Genomic DNA, 27,364 nt, shown 5'->3' with positions numbered 1-27,364 from the left:
CTGACCTGCACAAATGAGAACAAAACCATGTACTGTTTTATATTTTGAATTAGATGAAGATGCTGTAAATGTAAGATGTTAGAAATACTGGCTGAGTAGGGCGGCGAGAAGCGCATCTTAGTCAGACTAAACTGTAATTATCTTCTTGGTGGTAGAATAATTTAATAAAGGTTGGTTAGCGCTATTGTCAGTGCGCATTCACGTAACATTGGTGGAGATAAAACTGAACCAATCACAAATGTGTGCGCTTTTACGTGCAACAAGCACAGCCGGCAGGAAAGACGTGTTGTACGCCAAGGAAAACCCGTACGTCACGCCGCGTAGCTTTGAAACTGAAGGAGGAAATATTTATTTAAAATCTGACGCAAGGGCGCTAAATCTAAAACAAATTGTAAATAAAATGTAAAAAATAAATAAAAAACTATTTTACTGAAGCAGCTGCACATTCAGAAGTTTGTGATACACGCACAAAAGGTTCGAATAAACATTTCGTTCAAAATAATTCTATGTAATGATTTTGCTAATGAATGTTAGCTTGTTAGCTTGCTAGCTATAGCTTGAACGCTACCGTAGCTAGCTACGCACTTGTCTGTTGCTGTTGTTGCTAGCTTGTTATGGAAAAAAACGTCTGCCCACTTAGCATTGCGACTTCTAGCTAGCGTTAGCAAGCACTGTAGCTAGCGACTCGTCAGATAGATTTTAATAGTAATCTAAATAATCTAAATCGTGCTTTTCGAAGGTTTCAAATCCGAACAGCAAAAATGCACGTGACATGAAAAACTGCAATTTGAGATTTGCTAGCCAGCTAAGGTCCGATAACGTTAAGATAAAGTAAGGTAACGTTTACCAGTACCAACAATGACTTGTGATATATCCTATGCCATATTGGCTAGGTAGGGTTATCTAGGCCGCAGCAGCCTCGACCTCTACTAGCCAAAGGGCTCATTTTTGCGTCCTGTCTCTTGCAGAATGGCACCGCGCTTGCAGCTAGAGAAGGCAGCCTGGCGCTGGGTCGAATCGGTGAGACCGGAGGACATTAAACGGGAGCACATTGAGCTGGCGTACCGGATCGGTGTACCGGCGTGTAAGAGAGGTACTTGCAGGTATAGCGCTCACACGTTATCACTCTGCAATATTCATCTCCAGCTCTGACAAATTCAACTAACATGCCACTATCAGCTAGCTAGAGCTAGCTTACTAAAATGTCCGTTTATGGCTACATCGAGATAGGCTAATAGATGTGGCAGACTGTAAATAGTTATTCTATGTCTAAGTGCGTTGCTTTATTGTTATATTTCAGTCACGAACCCCAGATATGTGCAAGATGTAGGAATTGCGTGACCTGACTTTCCTCTTATACAGGCGGAATTGTAAAGGAAACCCTAATTGCCTTGTGGGCATTGGTGAACATGCCTGGTTGGGGGAGATTGATGAAAATACTTTCCACAACATTGATGACCCCAACTCAGAGCGTAGAGATAAGGTATCTTAATTTGCGATGAAAAGGTTCACACTTTAGAACAAACTCACAATCACCTTCCAATTTGAATATTGATGTTTGTCTTGTTTCCTCTCTGTCCATTGTTCTGTCAGAACACCTTTGTGGGACTGACCAACCTAGGTGCCACATGCTACGTCAACACCTTCTTGCAGGTGTGGTTCCACAACCTGGAGCTCCGCAAGACCCTTTATCTTTGTCAGAATGCCCGGGCTGAAGAGCACAACATGGACTCAGGTAAAAGCTCATATATGTAATCAACAAATATTAGAAACGTTCACATTCAAAGAATTTACTGTGTGTTCAATTGCTGTCAGCGGTGGTATTATTGGACAATTATGCGTATTTGCTTAAAGGGGTTCAGTTAAGTGTATTTGTACCCGTAGGTAGGTAGATTTTAGGGGTGGTGGTGGGGGGGGGGGGGGGGGGGGTTAATCAATAGCATCATATTTGATGCTTGTCTTCTAACGTGATTGTTTTATCCTAGGTCTGGCCACTAGATACACTTTTGTTTGTAACTGGAAAATGCAGTTTGACATGGATAATCCACCCAAAACGTAACTGTTTTTCAAATACTTGGCATACCATGTCATTTCATTTGATAGAATAATTCTGTTTTTTCTCTCAGACTATGAGCCTCAGACTATCTGTGAGCACTTGCAGTACCTGTTTGCACTGCTGCAGAACAGTAACAGAAGGTACATTGACCCCTCGGGGCTGGTCAAAGCACTTGGGTTGGATACAGGACAACAGCAGGTAAATTCTATACTCTAAAGCCAGGCTGTGACAAGATAAGTCTTAGCTTGATCAAAATGAAAGTATTTTTTCTTGTATCTCAACCCATCCTTGCTTTTTTTTTGTGGTTTTCTTCTTTCTTTTACAGGATGCCCAGGAGTTCTCCAAACTCTTCCTATCGCTGCTAGAGGACACCCTGTCCAAACAGAAGAACCCCAGCCTGCAGAACATCATCCAGCAGCAGTTCTGTGGACAGTTCTCCTACGTCACTGTGTAAGATAACTAGATTAGCAGTATTATCTTTGGCCCATCAAATAAAATCCTCCTTGCATCAGACCACTCACTTAATCCAGATAAAGAAGTGTTAACAAATCTAATGTTTTTTATATTGGAGGTGTAAGGATTAAAAAGGGTATAAACTTAATTGTTTTGTTGCCTCTAAGATGGAGTCTTTGGGTTGCTCCTGGATAGAGTTCCTGCCATTCGGTTGTTGTTTTCGGTTTTTGTTTACACTTTTGATGTGTCAAAGTGTAGGGGGGTTCTCTCCGTTTATCCGTGACTATGCTAGTTGTAAAAGCGTCTGAGATTAACAGGCATTTATTCCTGTTGTGAAGACAAAAAAAAAAAAATGCCTGAGTCATTATTACTGGACAATCCTGACACTTCATTTGGTTTTCATTAGATTTGACGTCAAGCGTGTGAGGGATATTGCTTTTATCCAAGCCAGGCTTTGGCCATCTATGGTCTTGGATCAAGAATAATTGTACACCTCTTTTTTAGAGGTGTACAATAACCACACTAGGCATGCAATACTCCAACGATAAAAATGGGTCAATATCTAATCAAATGAGCACTACTGCTAACAACCATTAGCGTGAAAATGTCCAGTATTAATTACAAATAATTTTCGGAGTTTGTGATATAATGTGCTCAGGTGTAACCAGTGTGGCCGTGCGTCCCCCTTGCCCTCCCGCTTCTACGAGCTGGAGCTCAACATCCAGGGCCACAAGAACCTCACAGAATGCATCACAGAGTTCCTCAAGGTAATGTTGCACCATGACGTCACACAGTTTCCCTAGAAAGCTTATCATCGAGTTTCCTTAGGTAGGAACCTATTATGATTTCACAGCGTTCCTCAAGGTAATGTTGGAAATAATGCAACGGTCGCATGTGGTGGAAAGTATGTGCGACCAGCTAATTGGAGGGAGTCTCTACTCTTCGAAAATAAGGATATAGTTCAAGCACACGGTGAGAGTAGCAAAGTCTTTCTGAGGCTTGAAGGTTAGAGGACAGTGTTTATAGTGAATAAGAAAAAAACAAGTACTACATCATAGACCTGTGACTGTCATCACAATATAGGTTACCGTAGGAACACATATATGAATGAATAAAAAGACAATACATGAACAGATAATAAGGTAATAGCTGGTCTACTGATTGTGATTAACATACTTGTTATGTATCACGTAGTGTCTACTTAGTTTTAATGGATACGCCATTACAATTATTTTTCTGAGAAACAAATAAATGTATCATGACATCCATTACGCCTTGTTACCTCATAATCCCCCCCACCTCTCCTTTTAAAATATCTATTTTAAGTGAACCTTAAATCAATGCTCTTCCAAATTGATCCGCACCCATTGTCTGTAGGAGGAGAAGCTGGAAGGGGATAACCGCTACTACTGCGAGAGCTGCCAGAGCAAACAGAACGCCACACGGCGCATAAGACTCCACAGCTTGCCGCGCACCCTCAACCTCCAGCTTATGCGCTTCATCTTCGATAGGTGAGCGGTACAGCTTTAGCATTAGCCACATCCTCTGATTGAAGTTAGTGCTACTTACTTACTGTCCGTGATTGACTCGCCTATACAGGAGACATTTCTTGATATAAACTCTTTGAGAGGAACGATGTGGTAATTCTAGGCTGAATTGCTGTTGTTATTCCAGACAAACAGGCCACAAGAAGAAGCTCAACACCTTCATTAGTTTCCCTGAGCAGCTGGACATGGGCCCCTTCCTGGAGGGCAAAGGTATCGCCAAGCTCTCAATGGTTCAACCAGCCGTATCAATATGACAGTGGACACTGTTTGGAAGGATCCCATTTTTCCAAAGTTCAGTTTTCAATAAATTGCCGCGTTTGCCCAGAACTACTTTTCAAGGAACTAGAATGTTCATGCAGACATTGTTAGCTGCGTTTCTACAGCAGGAACTTTCCCCAGAAGATTAGGCAAATGAGTCTGCTTATGTATGTACTGTACGCAACTATCCAGGCAGTCAAATCACTTGCTGATGTCAATATCGGTTGATAGACTCTTCAGTACTCAACCAATCAGATATATTAAACACTGCCACCCCCCCAAGCCCCCCCCCCCCCCCCCCCCCCCCCCCAAGGTTCCTGTATTTTGGAAGGTACAGTCCGAGGAGCTAGGAAACCAATACCCTAAGCAGTAGGGATGCGTATTGATAAGATTTTAACGATTCCGACTCTTTATCAATTCCTGCTTATCGATTAGATTCCTTATCGATTCTCTTATCGATTCTCCCCTCTACAGCCAACTAGGTCTGTGCGTCCCCCCACACACACACTCGTTCTAAACGAATTTCTCAAACTGGCTTTGACTGGCTCTGAAATTAGCTAATACCTACCACCTCTAGGCCTCTTCAGGCCTCTGTTTTCAAAACAAAATCTAGTCGGAGATAGAAACTTTCAGTTTCCTTGTGTTCAAGCTTCTATTACTCAACACCAGTAGGACTTACAGGGGTCCTAACAACAGGGTAAATAACTTCAGTGTCACCTTTCAAAAGAGACCATTTACATGCATGTACTCCAAATGGTTCAACAACAGCTTTCAATGTACTTTGGGTATGTTGTTTAGGCGTTTTCAGGCACATTTAACAGGACTATTAAAAGGTTAAACAATTAAAATGCTAAGTTTAATAATGGATTAAAAATCGATATGCTCAGTTTAATAATGTTTGCTGATAACACACGCTGCCCCGATAACGCGAAATGATCAATAAGATCTATACTAATGGGAGACGAATGCCGGAGCTAAAATGTATGCTTCAAACGACGGGACAGAAGATAACTAGATCGACTACACACAATAAAGGCAAATTGCTTCACACAGTAACAAGTGGTTGTGATCACTTTTGAGCAGTTTAGCTCTACCTTAGATAGTTAGAGATGAAGCGCGAACGTTAGATGCGCTGCATCGAACACATGACGTTCCAGTAACTTCATCCCATGCTGTGTGTTCAAATGCTTCTTCATATTTGTAGTATTTCTTCCCTTCGACAAAATAGACTTTTTACACACGTTACAAGTGGCGTTGTTGTCATTTTGTCGTGTGAAATACAACCAAACTTTAGAACGCTTCTTCCTAGTTGCCATGTTTGCTGCAGTCTGTCTGAATAAACTATAAAAGTTTGCGCATGCGCAACGGCACAGAGAATCGTTAACAGAATCGTTAAGGAATTTTGCTAACGATTCCAAGGAATCGATTCACTGGGAACCGGTTCTAAACAAGAACTGGTTCTCGATACCCATCCCTACTAAGCAGTAATGTATGGTTCTTTCAAAATATTTTACCATGGCCTACTTAGTTTTTACCTTTCAAAAAGTCACAATATAGCAATGACCAATGTGGTAACATATATCACAAGGAAAGTTGGTTAGTCTGTTGTTTGTGTGTGTATGTGTGTGTGTTTTGGCTCCCGTGGGTGGTGTACCCCAGACGAGAAGTGTGTGTACGAGCTGAGCGCCGTGCTAATCCACCGTGGTGTCAGTGCCTACTCCGGCCACTACATCGCACATGCCAGGGACGCCCGCACCAGCGACTGGTACAAGTTCAACGATGAGGAGATCGAGAAAATGGAAGGCAAGAAGCTGCAGCTAGGCATCGAGGAGGACATTGGTGAGGCCACTGTACTCTCTCTCTCCTCACTCTAACTGAATAAAAATGCTTTGTTCACTCTTTGGAACAACGTAGGCTTCTCAAGTGTATACCCAGTGTCAATCCTCACATTCTAACCTTTGTATCTTGCTCTCTACACTCAACATAGTATGAACAAGCAAACAGACAAAGTTTTTACAGAATGTTTATTCCAGAAGATTTGAAAATCCAGTCTTGAGTAAAAAAAAATAATACAAACCTCTAATCCTAAACCCTTCTTTAGCGAGTCCAAAAATGTTTTGTAACAATAGGTGTGTTCGACTTCATGCAGCGCCGACAGCCGGCTACAGTTGGCTGACTTGAAACAGTGAATTATGGTTAGACCTTTTGTCCGACTTGAGACGGCGCCGAGGCTATGTCACTGTGACGTATCCATCAAAGTACCGTGAGATCGATTGATGTGTGTTTTGTATTTATTCTGACACCTTCAGTTTCTCCAATGCTCAAATCCAGAACAAACAGTACAATTTAATTAAATATTTGCCTTTATTGACAGAGTGCGATAGCCTACTATTGTTGAAGAAAGGGTTTTAGTCCGCCTCTTCACAAACGGAAAGACTACATTTAATTGAGTTCTGGTTGTACTATCAGTCTGCAGATTGGAGAAAGAGTTTAACATATACATAATACATAAAATGGCAAATTTCAGTGCACTGGTTTCTAATGCGAAAACAATTAAATTCTCGACCATGCAGTTTGTCAACGATAAAGTACGCAAACAGCGCTTGATCGGCCATGACTGACGTGACGTCAACGTAGCAAACCACGAGAATCTGGAATGTATAACTTTACGGACCTGTTTTTAACTGCTCCCCAACAGCAAGCGGCAACTCTCGCCGGTCGTTTCATGCAGCCGCAGTTTTTCTTATCCATTCTTTCCCCCTTCTCCCTCTCTCTCTTTTTCTCCCCGCTCCCCCAGCCGAGACAGTGAAGACTCAAGCACGCAAGCCCAAGTGCAGCAAAGGCTACCACTGCTCCAGAAACGCCTACATGCTGGTGTACAAGTGTCAGGAGGAGGAAGTCACCGATCCCTCACAGACCATCGTCCAGGTGCCAGGTGAGCAGGGCCTCCTTAAAGGGATAGTTTACCCACATATCCACCTGAAGGGCTTATTTTAGTAGCGGTTGTTATACAGTAGGTTTAGGTCCATGCTTGTGAACCTTTTATCCACCAATTTATCACAAGGCCGTTTGTTTGACTGTTGCTGACGAACGCTTGTGAATAGAACGTTCAGAGTTGACCGTAACCCCCCAGCAAAGCATGTGTGACGTGACAAGAAAACCCTCTGTCTGTGGTGGCAGCTATTTTGCAGAGGCTGGTGGACCTGGACAACCGTAAGTTTGAGGAGTGGTGCTGTGAGATGGCGGACATGCGGAGGCAGAGCGTGGATAAGGGCAAGGCAAAGCACGAGGAGGTGAAAGAACTCTACGAGCTTTTACCCGCGGACGACGGTTGGTAACCCCCACACCACTCTAATTCCAACACCGGGTTCATGATGACTAATTATTTTTTGTCACAGTCAGTGTGGTGTTTTGTTGTGTGAGAGTAAAAAAAGTTAATGTGGTAACCTTAATGTTGAAAAAGGCTTGTATGGAAACCACTGCAGCGTTCAAAAAAATATTTTAATCACAGGATTTTCCATAAAGAAATGTAAAAAATTATGTTTGATGCAAAACGTTTAAATAAAAGGAATATCCCTTATCACGGAACAAAGAAAAAAATGTACTTCAACGATCACCAGATCAAATGATCATCGTGTTAACTGAATGACGACTGCAACAACACGCCGGTTCCCTCCCTCTCTGCCTCGCAGGTGAGCCGTACGAGTTTGTCCCTCTGGAATGGCTGAAGAAGTGGCTGGACGACTCCACGGCCACCAAGGAGATGGACAACTCGCACTTCCTGTGCTCACATGGCAAGCTCCACCCCGACAAGGTGGGCGAGGCCAAGAGGATCTCGCAGCGCGCCGCCCAAATCCTACACGAGCGCTACGGGGGTGGACCCCGACTTGACCGTAAGAGTTCCAACTGCCATTTTAGTGTAGCCTCCAGACATTCGTGGTCGTTCGAGCTATGAGGAGTTGAACCTGGCATTTGATGGTCAATGACCGGAGCACTCATCCTGCAAATGTCACAACTTGCTTGTGTGTGTGTTCACCCGTGTGTCCAGACACGTCTCTGTGCGAGGAGTGTGTTAGCCAGCGCTGCCGGGTGCTCCGTCTGAAGAACCAGCTCCATGAGGACTACAGGGAGGTTTCCAACCTGGTCAAAAGCAACACCAAGAGGTAGTGTGTGGACATACGCATGCTTGTGTGTGTGTGTGTGTGTGTGTTTACCAACCCTTCTCTCCTGTGGCTGCAGCGATGTGGGCTACTGGGTGAGCAAGGCGTCCCTGCGTGTCTGGAGGGTGCTGGCGCTGGAGCAGCTGGACGAGGACGAGGAGGAGACCCGACACAGCAACGGCAAGACCAACGGAGAGGGACCGGAAATCAGCGCCATGAAAGGTAACCAGGCCCGCAAGGCTATCCCGCCGCTACCGCTAGGTGGATCAACCCACACAGGGTGTCCAAACTGTGCCTTTTTATCTAGAGGTCAAACATCCTGTGATGCCAAGGTCATTCCAATTCCAATTTAAGGAGCTGTTGCAGATGTGTCTCCTAACCTGTGTGTGTTTTTTACCCAGAGTATGAACCCGAGCCTCAGGAGGGGGGCGGCGACGAAGAGATGAAGACTTTTAACGAGGACATCCTCTGTTGTCACGGTAACAGCCCCTGAACTGGACCACTGCTGCTCTGAGCTGTAGAGTCGATACAGTATGTAACACTAGCCACCAGTCTGAATCCCAGCACTAACTCAGTGCTGGAGTTCAAGGTATTTGTTTGGTAAAACAAATACCCTAGATCAAGGATGGAAGACATTAGTTTTTTTCAGAAGTTAGATGGATGTCGACTGGGGGGTTTTGGTGATTAAAATGATGGTTATTTTGACGTTAATGACTGCTTTCTGGCTGTGCTGTGGGCCCATGCAGGAGGTCTGAGTATCCTGGAGACGGAGCGGCGCCTGGTGACGGCGGAGGTGTGGTCCAAGTTGAGGGCGTACTTCCCCAAGGCACCCCAGTTCACCCAGCAACAGGAGCCATGCCAACAGTGCCTGGTGAGGATTGGCTGGCACAAGCGGAGGGGGATGGACTGTGTGTGTGTGTGTGTGTGTGTGTGTTGATAGATGGCATGGAACTTTTAACGCAACTTGCTTGTGTGTGTGCGCGAATGCTCACCAGACATTGGTACTGCTGATGCCACAACAGAAACCATACTCAACCATTTCCTCAGGTTGAACTATCTGATTACTGTATGCAATGGAACATTAGCAAAGTAGTAGGTTTACATGAGTGCACATTGTTGTTATTTGAGTTATTGTTGAAAATGGTAGTGAGCATCTCTAACAGTTTCCCTCCTTTCTCTCCACACACACACAGAGGCTGGAGCGTGAGGGGAAAGAGAACGAGGCCCTTAACAGGATGATGGCATCGGATCAGAAGAGCTCCTTGCTCAACCTCTTCCAAGAGAAGAACAGGCCCGTGCTGACCAAGTGGCCTCAGGTACCAGCTGAGCGTCCCATCTCCAGGGCCTTCTCACAGCCGGTGTGGAAAACACCCTTAGGGAATAGTTTAGTGGTTTAGGAAGACATGATTGGAATTATCGGTATGAATATCTTTAAGTGAAGTACACTTATAGTCTGCTGGGAATCTCTGGATTCTGGTGATGTGATGGCAGGTACCAAGACTGGGGCAAACCTAGACTATCTTTGTATGGTTTAATAAGCACAAACAGAATATATTATAGCTGAGGAACAGCCTTCAAAGCACTGAATACCTCTCATCTGTATTTACACAATGAGAAGATCTTAGAGGAGAACTTCCTCCTTGCACAATTCCGCTGTCACACGTATACTAACTGCACAGGTTTACCCCAAGTGCTACCTATCTCCTACACATGTAAAGGAACATGTTGAAATGTACAGCCCCTGTTTGTCCAGCATACTCAGGGCTCTATGTCACTGTGTCTGATGCAAACCGGTTTCTGTTTTAGGATACGGACACGCTTTATGTGGTTTCTATGTTCTTTGTGGACGAGTGGAAGAAATTCATAAGGTAAGGTCCTCTCCCTTGCATATTATGCATTCTATACTATTAGAGAGTACTTAAGTGTATATTGCTTGAGAATATAACATCTGCAAGAAATGGATAAATGTGTCAATTTTTCTTTTTTTCCTTTTCCATTTCTTCTTCTCTGGTTCTGTCTCGCTTTAGGAGGCCTGCAAAGACCACACCAGTGTCCAGTGTGGGGAACAGCCTGCTGCTTTGTCCTCATGGGGGGTTCATGTTTACCTACGACTCCATGTTGAAAGGAGACGCCCAGCAGTGAGTGCCTCCTGTCTCATGTCCAGTCCTTGAACAGGAATAAAAGTGATCACATCTGTAACAAAAAGCAAGTCACAAGGCAAGACTTCATTTCAAATAAGCACAATTAAAAATAAGTAAGGTCACTAGCCTACAGACACTGAGCAGTATGCCTACAAACTACAAAAAAACTACAAAATGACTACAATAAAGATATATTGTCAGCCACCAAATCAAACTAAGACCTATTCTCTTGTATATCAGCGGTACTTGCAAAGTTGCCTGGCTAGCAAGACAAACTACAAATGTAGGCTGTATGTCATCTTAGTATTTGCTAGTTATACTAAACATTATAGGCATTACCACAGTAAAATAATCCAACTTTAAACAAACAAATGTGTGTGACCTTTATAGTCCTCAATAGATGCTAAGAACTTAAGTGTAGGAAATAATAGTTCATTAGATGGAAGCATGTAGTTTATTAAATTATACTCAGTTCACTGTGCTTCAAATATAATTTATTCATAAAAATTCAACTAAATTAAAGTTTACTGTTTCATACCTTGCTGATTGAGTCATTTTCCTAATACTTAACAACCTGTCTCTTTCATATATTGGAATTGTTGATTTACACAAGTCTTGTAGAATATTTGTAGTGAAGGAGAGAGGAAGGCCGGCGACGGACGCTCTCATGTTGTGTGCGGCTCTCTCTGCACAGTATAGCTCTTCTCTGGCCCAGCGAGTGGGAGGTGATCAGCAGACTCTTCCTGGTAGACCAGCCAATCTCCATCTGCCGCCTCAGCCAAACCACGCCATCTGGCCCCATTGTGGAGTACACCACTCAGCCTGGTAAAGGGGGTATGGGAGTGGGATGTACGTAGTGTGTGGAGGTATACAACGTGTCACTTTTTAACCCCCGCTTTTGTGTCCACGCGTGCCGACGTACAGAGCTGTGTAGGGAGTGCCGAGACGGCTTCATCTTCCAGCAGCAGAGAGACCTGAGGGAGTATGCCCAGGCCACCGTCTATGTCCGCAAGGTCGTCGATGACAAGAGGGTAAGACTCTCTCTTTCTCAGTGTGCGATCTCACACTCCTGCGTTGTCCCGCCGCCAGCCTGTTAGTTCGCAGTCATTCAGGATAACAGCAGTAAACACCTGTGTTTAGATGATAAAGGACACGGCTCCTGAGATGAATGTGAGCGGATCTGAGGCAGAGGAGGAGAGGGAGGAGCCCACCAAAGTAGACGGAGAAAGGGACCCAGACTTCAGCCAGGTAAGAGGTCTTTATTAGACGAAAGACCCTGCCATGCGCTGCTCTCGCTTCCCGCTCACGTGACCACGTCTCGTCCAGTCAGAAGATGGGGCCAAGCGTCTGAAACTGAGCGATGACGTCGCAGCCGGAGCCTCCCCAAGCCCCGCCCCCATCTCCAGCACCAGCAAGGCAGGCAGCATCAGGCGGAGCACGCGTCACAGGAAATTGCGGGGGGAGAAAGCTCTTATTGTCTCAGCCAATCAGACACTCAAGGAGCTGAAGATACAGGTAGGGACTCAATATCTGTCCAAATCTTGTCCCTCACTGGGAGGAAACAATATAATAAGATCCGTGTGCCAAGGTTGAGGACCGTTTATGATTCTTATTATATTATAGTAACTTAAACGAATAGTTTATAAAATACTCGTATGTGTTAGGTATGTCTTGTCCCTAATCTCTATGAAGACATGGGGCTGGAGCTGGCAGGATTAGCCAAATTTAGCTTCTAATCTACATTGATGATTGTCATGATATGATGACTTATGAGAACTTGGTTGTAGGAAGTGACGAGTTCCATGAGTCCTCAAGCATTTACAGCTTCTCCCATGTAATCCGAGCTTTCACATTGTGATGATGTCGTTGTCTCAACCTTGATATATGTGTGGCGGTCTGCAGAAACCCGTCGGATGTCGCGGCCGCTCATTTTTTGGCTATAAGCCATAAAAGATCGAAAACTTTTTCTGTCCAAATTGAGATTTTTGATGTTTTATATAGTTAACACCCTACACTTCATTGTAATGTACAAAAAATATATGATTACTTATGAAAAACAGTTACTTTCAACAGTTTTTGGACATGTCAGCTAGCAAGATTTTCAAGCCATGTCAAATCAAATGCTCAGTTTGCCTGCTCTTTTGAGTGCTGCAGCAGCCCCAAACAACTGATCAATTAAGTCAGGCTGTTAAACTTAAAAATAACTTGCTGAGAAGTTATTAATGTAGCCTATAGTTAAACTGACATTTACATTCACAACGTGATTACGAACAAAAGGATTTCCTTTCCATATTCGCCACAGTAAACTAGAATGAAACGGAGTGGAATCTTTGAATGCAGTTTTCTCCCTTATCACTTTTTGACACAAGTCAACTTTAAAATGATGTAACTTCAGTTGTGATAAAGATATATGAGTGATTTTGTATTCAGGGGAGTTTGTAGTTTCCAAATATGTATAATACACAGAAAGTCACATTTTCACCATGTAAAGGGTTTCCCCAGACCGCCACACATATTCAACTTAGTGCACTCATAGCCTTCATATATTTCAGTAACTAGCAAAGGGTCTAGTACTCCTATTATCATGATCTTTTTTTTTTTTTACTACAGTAAAGCTATACATGGTCATGATCATATCTTAATGTAACTACCTCAACCTGAAAAATCACTACTCCTGTATATAGAGAGTAGAGTAGAGTAGTACTTAATTGATTCCAGGAAGAAAATATTGGCCATACAGGGGAGGGAAAAGGGGTTCATGCTTTTAATGTTTGAGTGGAAGTCCCCTCAATGACCAAACTGTGTACCTCCACGAGAACTTTTCTGCACCATCTGCTGTTGCCCCTCAGATCATGCACGCCTTCTCGGTGGCTCCGTTCGACCAGAATCTATCCATCGACGGGCGGTGTCTAACAGATGATTCGGCCACGCTGGGAAGTCTAGGCGTCATCCCAGATAGCATCATCTGCCTTAAGGTAAACACCCGCCATCTTTAGAAGCATGCAACTGAATCATCCTCAAACTTTTATTTTGTTATTTTTGTCTCTATCTTACTTTCATTGGATGATATATTTGCAGGCCGATGAACCCATAGCAGATTATGCAGCAATGGACGATGTTTATCAGGGTACGTGCTCATTCATATTCTGCTGAACATGTTACTCCAGTTTATCGTTGGTTTGTAGTTGTAGTTCAACTACAAACTACAAGTAGTTGAGAAATGTAGCATGCACAAAACTTCAACAATAATCAATTGAGGGTTTTTTTTCCCAGTTGGTATGCCTGAAGAAGGATTTAAAGGTAAGCACAGCTCATTAAATTCCTGTTGTCACATAGGAACACTACTTTGGTATGTAGACAACTTTGGCTTGAATTGAAATAGTTTTCTATCTAACCACTATTGTCTTGTATGTCTTTTTAGGCACTGGGCTTCTTGGACACTGAGAAAAACACTGCTGAAGATGCCCTTGATAGACTAAAGTCAGAAGAAAATCTAAAGCTTGAATTTGTCAAGTGTCCATACTTGGATTTAAGTGCTTTAATTTGGTTCTGTTTTTTGTTTGTTTTGTTCTTTTTTAAACTGTGACTATGTTGCAAACCTTTTTCGTTTACCTGTGTTCAAAATTATTGCTGGCTTTTAATATTTAAAGACGCTTATGCATTCTCTGAGACTGTGTTTGTGCTCTTACCCCGGACTGTGATTGGGTGTAGAAAGTTCAGTAACATTTTCCAGTGCTCTCCAATGCCATTTGTAGCAGAGGCTTTGCATCCTTCATTGTAGGATGCAAAGTTACCCTGAAAGTTACCCTTCCAAGAAACATCTTTACGTTTGATAGAAGCCTGTGGTGTCACTGCAATTTTCTTCACACACATTTAAAGAATGCATGAGCAACTGTTAAATATTGGAATCATAACTATTTGGTGGATAAACGTGAATTACCTCAACAATAAATAAAATATGATAACCCCCTATGAAATTTAGAAGAGATAGCAATGATATCTGTATATTTCTTAAAAACATTTTGAAGTTAGATAAGGTTTGTGCTGCAGCCAGAGCAAGAAAGCAGGCATTGGTGTGAATTGTTTTTTTTTCTCTTTTATTTCATATTGGGCAATAAAGTAATTGTTTCTTCTATTTTACAGCAGTTTTTCCATAAAATTATTATGAAATAGGTTTTTGTTACTGTCACTGGAGAACAGCGCTTATCACTTGCAGAGTGCAATAGAGAACAGTTATCTCTGTTTATTCAGTTACAAGCCTGTTAAGTACATTGGTGTTTTTCGTCAAGCGTATACTCTTGTATCGGTCTTTTGTCTTTGGCCAGACATGCTGCCTGTAGGCATGCGCAGTTGGTAGGTTTTCTGACGTGAAAGTCGCCATAGAATCGCCATTTTTCAAAACGCCGAAGCTTTATTGCGCTGTGAAAACACAGTTGTTTGTCGTTTGAGTTTAAATAAAGAGACGGATAATTTGAATTACGTTAAAGGTAAAGAAAGCGATGCTTGCATGTGGAACTGCAGTGCAGAATTTCAGTGAAATATGGTCTCTCACGAACACTTCAATTACCTTATTCTTTGAGGTTAGCTCCTGTGCTAGTTTGTCAGCTAATGTTGGAAAATGTTAGCAAGGTATGTCATCGTCAGTAGCTACCTGCATTTACTTGGATTGCCAACCAGCTATTAGTCATTGTAAATTACCATTTTCCCCTTTCGACCAAAAGCAACGCTTTATATGCTATAAGATTCTATTGAACAAGTCTCTTCACTCTGATTTATCTCACCTAAATTACGCTAAAGAGGTTCCAGAGTTCATAGTCCAGGGGGTCCAGAAATTTATTCGCCGAACCTCGGAATGCAACACTTGGCTCATTGTCTCGGTGCAAGCTTGACGACCTTTGTCATAGACATACCACATATACAAAACTCACTTTGCGTTGTCTTATTCATTTCCCCTCTCAGACGGCTTACAGAGAGCCATGGAACTTCCTAACTACAGCAGACAGCTGATGCAGCAGTTGCTCTCCCTGAGGAAAGAGGGACAGTTTTGTGACTGCACCATCATGGTGGGAGACAACCCCCACCAAGCCCACAAACTGGTCCTGGCTGCTGCCAGTCTACTCTTCAGGTTCCTATGAGCTGTTTGACAAAGGAATTAAAAGTTTGCATTTGTGTTGATAAAAGTTGGCAATTTAAAAACAACCCAACCTTGATTTGTACATGCACAGGTTACTGTTTTTTGTAAATGCTAAAACAAGTAATTTAGTGCAACAGATTGATAATTCACCAAAGGTGTTTTATTCCCGCGTTTGAACAGAACACCTGAACAGCCTAACCCTCTAGAACAAACACCTTCACTTTCCTTCTTGTAGGTCTCTATTGGAGGGCTCTGACAGCATTTCCATAGACACAACTGTGGTCTCGACCCAGGAGTTCTCCTGCCTCCTGGACATGGTGTACACCGGTAAACTGCCTCCGGGAAAACACAACTTCACCCGCATCATCGCAGCCGCAGACAGCCTGCAGATGTTTGATGTAGCGGTGGGCTGCAAGAACATCCTCACCAGTCTGATGAAGCGGTCAACTACCACCTCACCCTCAACCACGTCTGTCACCATCCAGCCACAAGCTACGAATCTCCAGAGCCAGGGAGCTGAGATGATAACCTCTTCTAAAAAGGTTGCCCCTTCCCTAGCTAAGGATGAGGCCACGGTTGGCCCCTCTGGAGCTCAGGTGAAAAGGGAGCAGGAGAAAGTGGAGGAAGGTGGGGCTTCAGTCGGGGGAGTAGATAAGGACCCTCAGGAGGTGGCCAAGAAAGAAAATGATGTATCCGCTTGTAAAAGACCTCGACTACAACTCCCAGAATGCACAGGTAGGTTTCAATAATTTAAGAAATCCATTCAAACTAGCAGTCAAACATTTTATTCTGATGCTTACGCTACACAAATCAAAATAATGTACACATTCAAAAAAGAAGATTGCATCTTACACTTCGTTATGACTCGCAGGATCTGACGACTCAAATGCCCAGAGCAGCGTATCTCCAGTTGGGGAGACCAGTTTGAGTGAGTCTGTAGAGGAGAAGGTCAAGCCGAGTGTGTCGGCAGGGGATGGGAATGTATCCAGCATCTTTCTGGAGCGCAACTTTGAGCTGATGGAGCTTCTCACTGAGCTGCCTTCCATCGCTGGGCTACTGAACCAGGCAGCCAGGACCTGTCTGGGGGAAGACGAGAGAGAAGTACGGACAGACACCTACATGGGACGACACGTGTGTTGTCTCCATACATATACATGTATAGATTTGGCATTGTTGATTCTCCTTTGTTCTTGTTGGTATCTTGCTGGCCAAAGCCCCAAGCACAAATACACAAATCCTCTAATTGTGCTAATATAATGCCATTACTGCTACTGTATTTTGTATGGTTTACAGGTAGTGTGTAAGTGCTGTGAGATTGGAGACCCGGGCCTGACTGTACAGATGCTGATGGGGCAGGTCAAAGAGGGGGCTGTGAGTGAGGAGGGCCTGGAGTCCCTGCTCTACACCGTCCAGGAGATAGCCCCCACTCCTTCCCTCCGACTGAGCCAGCTGCTGGAGGGGAGAGCTGGCGCACTGGACGCTGGAGGTAATGTATCATCCAGGGTATTTTTGGGTGTGTTTTGTATGCTTTCACGTACAGTACAGTGTTGGTCATCCATCCATTCACAGTGATAAAAATAAATAAAAAATCTAATAAACAGTGACAGTGTCACCTGGACAACCACAATTCTTAAGATGAGGCTGTGGGAGCAGTTATTTAATAAATCTTAGATTAAATAAAGAGTAAAAAAATATTTAAAATAAAATTGAGGAACAGTGCAATTAGTAGTGCAAAGAAAACTAAAACAAAAAACATTCGGTTATAATGTCCAAATGGCTTAGTAAAGTGAGTCAAGTGGCCTGGACGTGGAGGCCACGCTGAACTGCCGGTTCTGTGTTCTGCTCTAACCATGTCTACCTTTTCAACAAACTATTCATCTGGAATTCAATCTTGCTGGCGGGGCCTCCCAGGCTCAGAGGCGGGATCACAGGAGACCCAACCCTGCTCCTCCAGCCCTGCAGACGATCACACCATCGAGGAAGAGGAAGGCAAGGAGAACAAAGCAGAAGACAGTGTTGATGAGAGAGACCATGGGGAACCGGCAGATGACGAGGATGACGGAGTGAGGAAAACCAAGGCCAAAGCGAAAGCCGCCTCCTCCCAGCCCTACTCCTGTCGCTGGTGCTCCAAGGCCTTCGCCTACAAGTGTCGTCTGTCGGCCCACACCAAGAGCTGCTCCCTGAACCAGGAGGCCAAACAGCGATGCCCGCGCTGCCCAGAGGTGCTGCCCACTGTGCGGGCACTGCAGCGCCACAGCGCCCACGCTCACCCCGAGGCCGCCCGTGCCAAGAGGAAGGTGGTGTGTGACCTGTGTGGCAGGACCTTCGCCCACCCCTCAGGTGAGATGTCAGTGAGCTTCACTAATGCAGTGCTTGGACTGAAAGCGCTTTGTGTATGTGCTGCCCAATGAATGTGGAACTATTCATTATTAAAAGTCCCTTGTCCTAAATAAATACTCCCATGTCCAGTGACTGCTGTTCTGTTTTTTGTTTTAGGCATGCTTTACCACAAGCGCACAGAACACTTTGAGGAGAAGCCGTTTGCGTGCGAGGAGTGCGGGGCCAAGTTTGCCGCCAACTCCTCTCTGAAGAACCATATGCGTCTGCACACGGGGGAGAAACCCTACCACTGCAAACACTGCGACATGAGCTTCAGTGTGGCCGCAGCACTAGCGTACCACACCAAGAAGAAGCACTCCGAAGGTTCAGCTCTCTCACGACACACATTTACACGCCCGCATTATACACATACTTTCACACTAATGCCGAACTACATCATGCACACACACAATACACAAAACCAGCTGCCCAAAAAGCTATTTGTGTGCCCTGATGTGTGTGTGTGTGTTTGTAGGTAAGATGTATTCGTGTCAGTACTGTGAGGCTGTCTTTGCCCAGTCTATTGAGCTAACGCGTCATGTGCGAACACACACTGGAGACAAACCGTACGTGTGCCGCGAGTGTGGTAAAGGCTTCAGTCAGGCCAACGGGCTCTCTGTCCACCTGCAGACCTTCCACAGTGAGTCCCACATACACCCACACCCTCACACTGGAGACAGCTGAACGTTTTGTGTCTTTCACCTGCTCTGAGTTTTCTTTGATGTCTTAGATAAAACACAACAGACATATTTAACCAAAGCACACAGTGCATATAGCAAGTACAGCAAATAGAAGTGCATCATTCTAACAGTATATAGTGACTAATGCCTAGGAACGGTCTATATTTTACAAAATAGTGCTGTTGCACTATCATCTCAACTACAATACCGCATGATTCCGTAGACTCAACGGACAATAATATCTCGAGTCAGTTTTACAAGACATATAACTTGCACAAGACATTTCATTTCACTATTACCACGTGAAGTAATGTACAGGTTAGTGCTGCGCAAACTGACCTTTAGGTCAAGTGATTAGTCCAGGTGGAGTTTCTGTTTTTTCATTTGTGACACTGATGTGTCTTGTTTGGTTCTTCTGACGGTCTTCTGTCCTCTTCTTGTTTGTTTTTCACTTATGTTCTCTCTCTCACTCAAACTTGATTACTCTTCCTTGTGCACTCTTTTTTGTTCTAACACTCTTGTCACTCTTCCCTTGTCATCCCTCCATCTCTTCCTCCTTCCTTCCCTCGCCAACTAACCTCTCCATCTACCCTCTCACCCTTCTTTTTTTCCACCCTCTCATTCCATCCCTTTTTCCATTTCTCACCCTCTCTCCCTCCCTCCCACCCTCTCCCTTCCTCCAACTCAGACATCACAGAGCCCCATGACTGTCAGAAGTGTCGTCTGAGCTTCCCCTCTCTGGAGGATCACAGGAAGCACATCCAGGAGAGCCACCCTAAGGAGTTCCACCAGTGTCTCCTCTGCCAGAAGACATTCAGTAGCGCCGCCCTGCTGGACAAACACAAGGCCAGCCACACGGGCAGCAAACCTTTCAGCTGCAAAATCTGCCAGAAGTCCTACCAGGTAAGGGTACGATTTTTCCGTTCTTCATTTTATTTATCATGTTTTGTGTGACCAAACCCACACACTGATCCCTCCGTTCTCTCTCATCACAGCAACTGTCAGGCCTGTGGTACCACAACAGGACCACTCACCCGGAGGTGTTTGCGGGTCAGAGCCACAAGCAGCTGAAGACGCTGGTCCAGTGCAGCACCTGCCCCCGCTTCTTCCCCAGCCCGGGCAGCCTGGCCAAACATACGAGGGCCGATCACCCAGGTGAGGCCAACCACACTCCCACACAACCCCAGGAAAGGCTGTTTACAAGTTCAACAAACAAACTAGCCTAGTTCTTCAGTTTGAAAAACTGCACTTGAGCACAAAATGTCAGTATGTTGTGATGAAATTCATTCAGCCCATTTGAAGTATAGAGCTCCGGGAGTTGACGTCACGCAATCCCAGCATGCACCGGACATCGCCATTTTGGCAGTAAAGTGGAGAGCCAAGTGGAGCGCCAGAGTGTACATACATATATACTTACATACATATTATACATAGTTTAATTTGCTGCCTATTTCAGTAAACGTTGATTTAACATGGTGGATAGCTGCTGTGCGCCGGGATGCCTGAACCATCGGGGAAAAGATAAAGGGAGAGCATTTTATAGGATTCCTAAGATCCAGAGAGAAGAACCCTATAATTCCTGATAACCACCCATGGCTTCAACTGAGGATCATTCAGTCTCTTGGAATGATTTATCTGTAATAAATGTTATGGCATTTTTGTGATGAAAAGTGCACTGATATAATGAACGTTAGCCAAAGTTAGTAGCTAACCGTTGACGAACGTTACAGACTAGCTAACACTAGCTAGCTATAGAAGTTATAAAACTGACTGCATTAGCTAACGTTACACATAGCAATTTGTAGCCGGTAGACTTCAAAGCTGAATATTCATCACTAATCCCGCTGATTGCGTCCATTTATATCCCTCCAGGCTTTTGTAGGCTTTCAAAGACTCCAGAGTAGGACGAATGAAAGTTGATAGAGAGTTGTAAATATCTGGATACAGAAGGTCATGGAAGCCTTCCGTTTCACTCGTAAAGGTGGTAAAAATAACTCCGGGAGCATTATATGGATCACTAATGTTTAATCGATCAAGTTTTGCTTTATAGTTGCCTATGTCTTTTGAATTAAAGTGCGCAGTGAACTCGGACAGCTTGAAATGCCTGCTGGCGCCGTTCATTTTTGCCAGTACTTTCCTGCCAAAATGGCGACATAAACAGTAAAGTCACGTGACGTCCGGAGCTCTATTTGTTTTGTCTTTCGGAGGAAAATTCAAAACAGAACTTTCAGTGTGAAATGTTTTTAGTTTTAAAATCATTTAGATAATAAAATCCTGTCAAAAATACTTATGCATTTCAAAAGGCATGACTGAAGCTGACGGGCTGGTGATTGGATGTGACTTATCTTCAGGTGAGGGTTGGAATGTCCTACTGATATCACAAGTCTTTGACAATCTTAATATTAATCATGTGTTGGATATACATTAATTAGTGCTGTCAGTTAAACGCGTTATTAACGGCGTTAACGCAAACCCATTTTAACGGCGTGAAGTTTTTTTCACATGCTGCAAAAAAAAACTACAACACCACACCGGATCTAGCTAGACCGGAAACAAAACAACAGTCACGGCGCACAAACTTGTTTGGGCTTGCGAGCTGGCTAAAGAGTAGTAGGCTAACGTTACGTTTTGAGTGGATAGCGAGCGCGAGACGCCGAAATGGATGCCAATAAGATTCTGAATGGAAAGGTTACTTTTTAAAAGTTGCAAAATGGTTCCATTGACAAGACCAAATTAATCTGTGTGTTTTGTCGTTGTGAACTGAGCTATCATCGCAGCACGTCCAGTCTGAAATACCACTTGATGGCCAAGCACACAGCTGATGCGAATTCTCCACCCCCTTGTCAAAGCCAGGCAATGTTGTTAAAAAAAACAAAAAACATTTGCACTAACTAAGCAATCCAATCCACTTTTCCATGTTGATAAGAGCATTAAAATGAGAAAAAATAATGGGACAAAAAGAAATTAAGGGACATTTAGAATAGATAAAAATGGCGATTAATTGTGATTAATCGCGAGTTAACTGACATTAATGCGATTAATCGAGATTAAATATTTTAATCGTTTGACAGCACTAACATTAATAGATAGTTTGTCCATTAAAACATTTAACATGCATGTTAAATACTAATCATTAATCCAAGCTTATCCTATGTGATAACAAAAAAAAACATAGGCTCATCATATTGTATCAATAATTTGTATTAACACATGATATTGATAAATATACTCATATATAAACCTTGAACATCCTTTTGATTTATTGTGAATCTGTGTCTCTACATATAATTCACCCGACGTGTTCCTTCTCCAGACTCCAGCGCGGTGAAGTGCCCGTACTGCCCTGCATTGTTCCCCAGCGAGGAGGAGATGCAGGAGCACGCCAGCAGTGAACACTTCAGCCAGGAGGGGGCAGCATTTGGCTGCTCTCTGTGCCCTCTGGTGTGCCCCTCTCAGCTGCAGCTCCAGGAGCACTTCCTCTCCTGCCACATAGGGGCGCTACAGGACGGAGAAGAGGAGGCCTCCACATCCCAGACAGTAAAGCTTCTCAAGTTTTTTCTTAGCAATGTATCGCAGGCTACTTTGGAAACAGTGTAAGATTATGGAATGATTTCCAATGAGAGGCAACATTTAGGGATGGACACATTGTAAATAATGGCCTTGGAGTCTTTAGACAGAAAAGGTACATGACCCTGGATTTAGAGAATGTTCTTACTATGAATACTAATGCATTCATTTAGCAGACACTTCTGTCCAAAGTGACATACAGTACATGGGAGAATTTGAGCCTGTGACCTTTTGGTCTGCAGTCCAGTGGTTTAAGCACTGAGCCATGCCCTTCATTGCTCCCTATACTAAAAATGTATAATTTGTCGTCCATAATCATTCAGACAAAAGAGCGGGAAGATGATACTGAGCAGCAGGTGATCTCTTTAGACCAATCCCAGATGGGCGGGTCCCAGCAGCAGGTGTACGTTGCCCTGGGAGACGGGGAGGGTGGCGAGACCCAAACAGAGGTGCTGGCTGTCAATGTGGAGGACCTGCTCAATGGAACAGTCACTTTCATCTGCAGGGATGGCCAGTGACCCTTGAACTTTGACCCTAACCTCTGACTGAACAGTGTTTGTCGTCAGAGACACGTGCCCCATCACAATCCTCATGGGAGAGTTCCTTCCTTGAGATCACCACAGATATCATGAATGGATCGGTGGAATCCTGCTTGAATACACAGCTTTTACCAAGCCACTGATACCTCTTTGGTTATTTTCCTAAGGAAATATAAACCAATCTGAGAACATTTGACCACTGACAGTTGCTATTACAAGAATAACCTCCTTCAATCTTTCAGACAGCATTGTACAGTATTTATGAAGCTATGGTATTATGTGAGAGTGAAGCATGTGTGTCTAATAAGCTTGATGATATTTCTAAAACACTGCTGGGTGCTGTACTAGTTAGCATCCTAAATTTGGATTTTGGAAGATACAGCAATAATTCACTGTGTAAAGCATATTGCGACCCACTGATCTGCTGAAATCTACTTTGATCAAATTATCGTATTTTCAGATGATAGTCATGTTATTAGAGTCCCCAAATCAAAATGTACAACCACACAGCTACTATGACTTTATTGAAATATTAATTTTAACTGACTCACTTCACCATATATCCTGCCCACAACTGGCTGATCTCCCCTCCTAAATACTCAGCTTGTCAAATCATGAAAAAGTTTATAGATTCAGCCCTGAGTAGAACCAAACTGAAGGATATGCATGCTTAAACATAAATAGTACTTTATACTGATTATCCTTGCAGGTCAAGTATAGCCAGGTTAGCCACATTTGTATGAATCAGTCCACAAATAAACTGCAGTAGTTCATATGAGGACAAATGCAAACATACCCCAAAAAAACTGGTCTTGATATGTCTTCCATCCCATCAGCAACATTGTCAAAGGTACAAGTCCATAGATATACACTTTGTGTGCAATTTGAAAGCAATGCCATATTTAGATATTTGACCGATAACAGAAGGGATTATGAATACAAAAATGTGTAAATCCTAACAATGACAGTTATTGAATGATTGAAATATCCCGCTTTCTAAAATAACTACCACAGGCATGATCGACAAAGACAAGATTTCATTGGAAACCTCTTAATAACATTTTTGTGTTTTGACCTTACTTTCCTTTTACAGCCATGGATAATTAGTGGCCCCTTTAAGGAACAACATGTATTAACCGTTGGGCTGTCTCAGACCCCCCACATTGCAAAGGTTAAAAGAAAATGCTATTTATTTGTTTTTGTATTGAGTAAAATTGGGTAAACACAACGATGGTTCGTTGTGGACCTTTGGGTCATGTGACCCGAAGGCAACACAAGGGTTAAGGTATTTGTGTTAAACATTTTGGGAATAGACGCTGGCAAAGTGATCTTCATGACCACATGTTGCATACTTTCTGAGACAGCAAGGGGTGATAGAAAGAACAAATAAGAAAAATAGACATGAGAGAGAAACCAAGGTGTTGTGCTGACAGCTCATAGGCACAATACATCCAATAGATCCTAGTGCAAGAGGCGAGGGATTTCTTAGTTATAAAAATAGGTCTGGCTAAGGATACGTCTTTGCTGGGAGAAGGCTAATACCTGACAGTGTTGGTTGTCACAAAGAATAAAATGTTTACAAAGAAAAGTGGTAGCTAGTTTAAAGTAGACTTGGGCACCCACTAAATATTTTGGGATAAAGGACATATTTATCTGCTTAATAGAGCCTGTGGGTGTCTAGCTCCTTTAGCTCGGGTGGCTAAATTACTCTTCTGCTAATCTCTGGAAAGACATTTGCAGTTGACTCCAAGTCCACATTTTAAAGACACACACACTAAAAAACACTGGTAATCTCTGTTTTCCCCAGAGATTCAAACTGAAAACATAACGCCCTGTTTTAGGGAAAACCAGTCTTGTTACTGTATACAGTGCCCCTCTTTTGTTTGCTTGAATTGTGCAAAATGGCCTCTGAGGTAACAGGTGGAGCAGAAGACTTGACTTCAGTTACAATTCAATGTGTTCCAGTGCATATTTTTCTATGACCTCATAGGACAAGTTAGCCATACAAGTTCCTCTGGATCCCCACACCCTGGTATTTATGTAGAAGTGCATCCAGAGCCAGCTACAGCTTTTTGTTTAGTACACTATGTACTGTGTGCAGGTGTGTGTGTGTAACAGGCTGTATGTTAGCTTTTTTGTAAATGTCAGAGCTGCCTTAAATGTGTGTACACATGGTGCGTCTGAGTTGCAAGTATGAATTTTTCAACAAACTTCTGCAACTAAGTCATCATTCATCCTTTTTAACAGAAGTAGTTGCCTATATCACCATCCACTTCAAAATATAGTGACTGATGTCTCTTCCCAAGGTGTCCTCCTATGTAGTGATCTTCTTGCGAGGCAGATAAGCATTCGTAATCTGATTCATCACCACCAGTCCTGGAAATAGCGGGAGCAGCACAAAGGCATACCACACCAACCCTTTCACCGTGGCCTGGAACCAATCAGTGAACACTGCTGCGACCACAGTAACCGTCGCCAGGAGATACACCACCAATCCACAGGTGGCATGGTAGAGCTTCAGCCTGGGTGGAGACGCTACCCTGAGTTTAGGTAAGAGAAGGCAGATGCCACAGGCGGCTTGGAGCAAGGTGGCCGCCAGTGTCCCCACCCCCAGAAGGCTATGCCAGGTGGCCAGATGGGGGCGCTCTGAGACGTTCTTGCTGGCGATCATGAAGCCCACACCCGTGGTGGCTGCCACCAGGACCAGGGCTTGGAGAAACCAGTGCAGGCGGACTTTGCCCTTGCGTGACTTGAAACAGAAGGTGTTTCCTTCGGCTGAGAAGAGGAGGATGCCCTCGGTCATGCACAGACAGTACTTGGGGGAGGAGAGGAGAGAGGTTAGCACACTCAAACATACAAGGTGTGTAGCTGTGTGTAAGGATACTGTAATCCTGAATACTATATACCCAGACAAAGAGGCCATGAGCCTTGTTGTTTATTTGGGTTGCGAGTGTGTCCGTTTTGTGGGGGAAGCAAGCGACCGATAGACAAAGGTGCATGGAAGACATGGATCATTTTAACATGCAGAATCAGAAAACAAAACTTTATATTCACTGCTGCTATATAGTGTTACCCCTTTCAAATATATCAGCCCCTATGTATGCACCCAAAATATTCTGGGTCACGTGTAATGGAATATCTGAGGATGACATAATTAGCCATGGGCAATGGGTGAACCTGCCTTTATTCCTTCTGTTCCTATCTATTATTCACAAAGGAGAGAAACAGAGGAGTGGAAAGAAAGAGAAAAGGGAGGAGATGGGACAGAGAAAGGGAGGGTGGTGTAGAGAGGAAGGGAAGCTAGAGAGGATAAGACTGATACATAATTTATGTCATAGGTCTAGGATACCTGGGCCAGAATCTACACTCCTAGAAGAAGCATCGATCTTATTTCATTTCGGTCAACATCTGAACAACTCGTGGATAACAGTGTATACTCACAGCGATGGACATGCACACTGGATGCCATGAGAAGAGACCTGCAATACAAATGCAATGAACTATGGTTTTGTACTCAGTAAGGGGATGTATACCAATTAATAAGTGTTCTCAATGCCAGTTGGGGCTGCGATGACATCCAACATTTCTAACCCTATGCAGCTTTTGACCTAACACCAAACACAACTGAATACAATGCGTATTCAAAAATTCATCAGATGTTGGTACTGAGAGCGAGTGCAATTACAGTTTGAGTCTCTGTCAAGGTCTGCACTGCGATAAAGCGGGCAGGATGTTGACCATGCTCGTTAAACATGCTTATGCTACAAAGACCAGTAGCACATACGTAAAATAAAACTCACTTGTTCCAGGACGGGACAGTAGCGAAATCAGAATGGTCAGACCCAAGGCAATGACATGCGCAGCGATGACCGAGACTCTTCGCATCCACACGTAAAGCCAGAACTCGCTCATGACCAGCCCCTCGCCAACCGGGCTGTACTCGATATCGACCGGCATCGCCTCTGTTGCTCAGGCTACCTCAAGTGTATCCTTGCAGGCTTTGCGATGGTTGAGCCGAACGCATTGATAGTATTGCAGTGTTGCAGATACAGATACATAATTTTTAAAAGTGCATTTGTTAAATGTATTTAAATGCAGTCTATGGTAATATTAACATCAAACATAATTCGGTGGGAAATTTGTCAAAACTAAATATTAGATGGGACACCGTAATCATTTACGATTCAAAACGATTATATCGGATGGTGGATAGTATATTCACTGGATTAGTCGGCAATGAAAATCCTTTACGGTTCCGAGATTAGGCTATCCGACGACAGCAAGTGTTCTGCTCCTGACCTGCACAGAGCCTAAATAGAACGCGTAGACTGAATTAGATATATCCACAAATCTCGGGCTATACCGCAGAGAACGAAACCAGCAAACTCTGGTTGTCTTCATTCATCCTGTGTACGAAATCTGATATTGTTTCAAGATCAGGTGGGCCGTT

At 43.7% G+C, this 27,364-nt stretch overlaps 3 protein-coding genes across 7 annotated transcripts; 2 read left to right on the top strand and 1 right to left on the bottom strand.

Moving 5' to 3' along the window:
• Window positions 1-333: 333 nt before the first annotated feature.
• usp48 (ubiquitin specific peptidase 48) lies at window positions 334-14,750 on the top strand. Of its 3 annotated transcripts, XM_067250573.1 has the most exons (28): window positions 334-474; window positions 969-1,103; window positions 1,363-1,483; window positions 1,594-1,735; window positions 2,127-2,254; window positions 2,382-2,506; window positions 3,168-3,276; window positions 3,887-4,020; window positions 4,184-4,266; window positions 5,974-6,153; window positions 7,112-7,249; window positions 7,495-7,644; window positions 8,007-8,207; window positions 8,363-8,477; window positions 8,554-8,696; window positions 8,876-8,953; window positions 9,221-9,345; window positions 9,668-9,790; window positions 10,281-10,342; window positions 10,502-10,612; window positions 11,310-11,440; window positions 11,540-11,646; window positions 11,756-11,863; window positions 11,942-12,130; window positions 13,465-13,590; window positions 13,694-13,742; window positions 13,889-13,915; window positions 14,037-14,750. In XM_067250573.1, the coding sequence occupies exons 2-28, from the start codon at window positions 970-972 to the stop codon at window positions 14,057-14,059; spliced, it is 3,162 nt and encodes a 1,053-aa protein (XP_067106674.1). In that variant the 5' UTR covers window positions 334-474; window position 969; the 3' UTR covers window positions 14,060-14,750. The 3 variants fall into 3 exon arrangements, 1 of the variants encoding a protein (XP_067106674.1); XR_010878228.1 differs by lacking the exons at window positions 13,694-13,742; window positions 13,889-13,915; window positions 14,037-14,750 and having other exon boundaries at window positions 11,315-11,440; window positions 13,465-13,517; XR_010878231.1 differs by lacking the exons at window positions 11,540-11,646; window positions 11,756-11,863; window positions 11,942-12,130; ... (2 more) ...; window positions 13,889-13,915; window positions 14,037-14,750 and having other exon boundaries at window positions 10,502-10,691; window positions 11,315-11,440.
• Window positions 14,751-14,877: 127 nt separating this feature from the next.
• zbtb40 (zinc finger and BTB domain containing 40) lies at window positions 14,878-23,839 on the top strand. Of its 3 annotated transcripts, none has more exons than XM_067250851.1 (13): window positions 14,878-15,102; window positions 15,575-15,740; window positions 15,985-16,484; window positions 16,621-16,850; window positions 17,043-17,235; window positions 17,661-18,089; window positions 18,246-18,452; window positions 18,604-18,768; window positions 19,497-19,711; window positions 19,804-19,963; window positions 21,112-21,159; window positions 22,122-22,345; window positions 22,699-23,839. In XM_067250851.1, exons 2-13 carry the CDS (start codon window positions 15,592-15,594, stop codon window positions 22,891-22,893), a joined length of 2,715 nt encoding a protein of 904 aa, XP_067106952.1. In that variant the 5' UTR covers window positions 14,878-15,102; window positions 15,575-15,591; the 3' UTR covers window positions 22,894-23,839. The 3 variants fall into 3 exon arrangements, with proteins under 3 accessions (XP_067106952.1, XP_067106872.1, XP_067107033.1); XM_067250771.1 differs by having other exon boundaries at window positions 14,878-15,195; XM_067250932.1 differs by lacking the exon at window positions 21,112-21,159 and having other exon boundaries at window positions 14,878-15,740.
• A 480-nt stretch (window positions 23,840-24,319) lies between these two features.
• On the bottom strand, window positions 24,320-27,306 carry cyb561d1 (cytochrome b561 family, member D1). The gene is made up of 3 exons (XM_067251049.1): window positions 26,715-27,306; window positions 26,356-26,393; window positions 24,320-25,729 (listed from the first exon to the last, which is right to left on the bottom strand). The coding sequence occupies exons 1-3, from the start codon at window positions 26,869-26,871 to the stop codon at window positions 25,229-25,231; spliced, it is 696 nt and encodes a 231-aa protein (XP_067107150.1). The 5' UTR covers window positions 26,872-27,306; the 3' UTR covers window positions 24,320-25,228.
• Window positions 27,307-27,364: the final 58 nt, after the last annotated feature.

This window comes from Osmerus mordax, chromosome 1 (assembly GCF_038355195.1).
Source record: "Osmerus mordax isolate fOsmMor3 chromosome 1, fOsmMor3.pri, whole genome shotgun sequence".
NCBI lineage: Eukaryota > Metazoa > Chordata > Actinopteri > Osmeriformes > Osmeridae > Osmerus > Osmerus mordax.
This window is presented reverse-complemented; position numbering and strand designations above follow the sequence as displayed.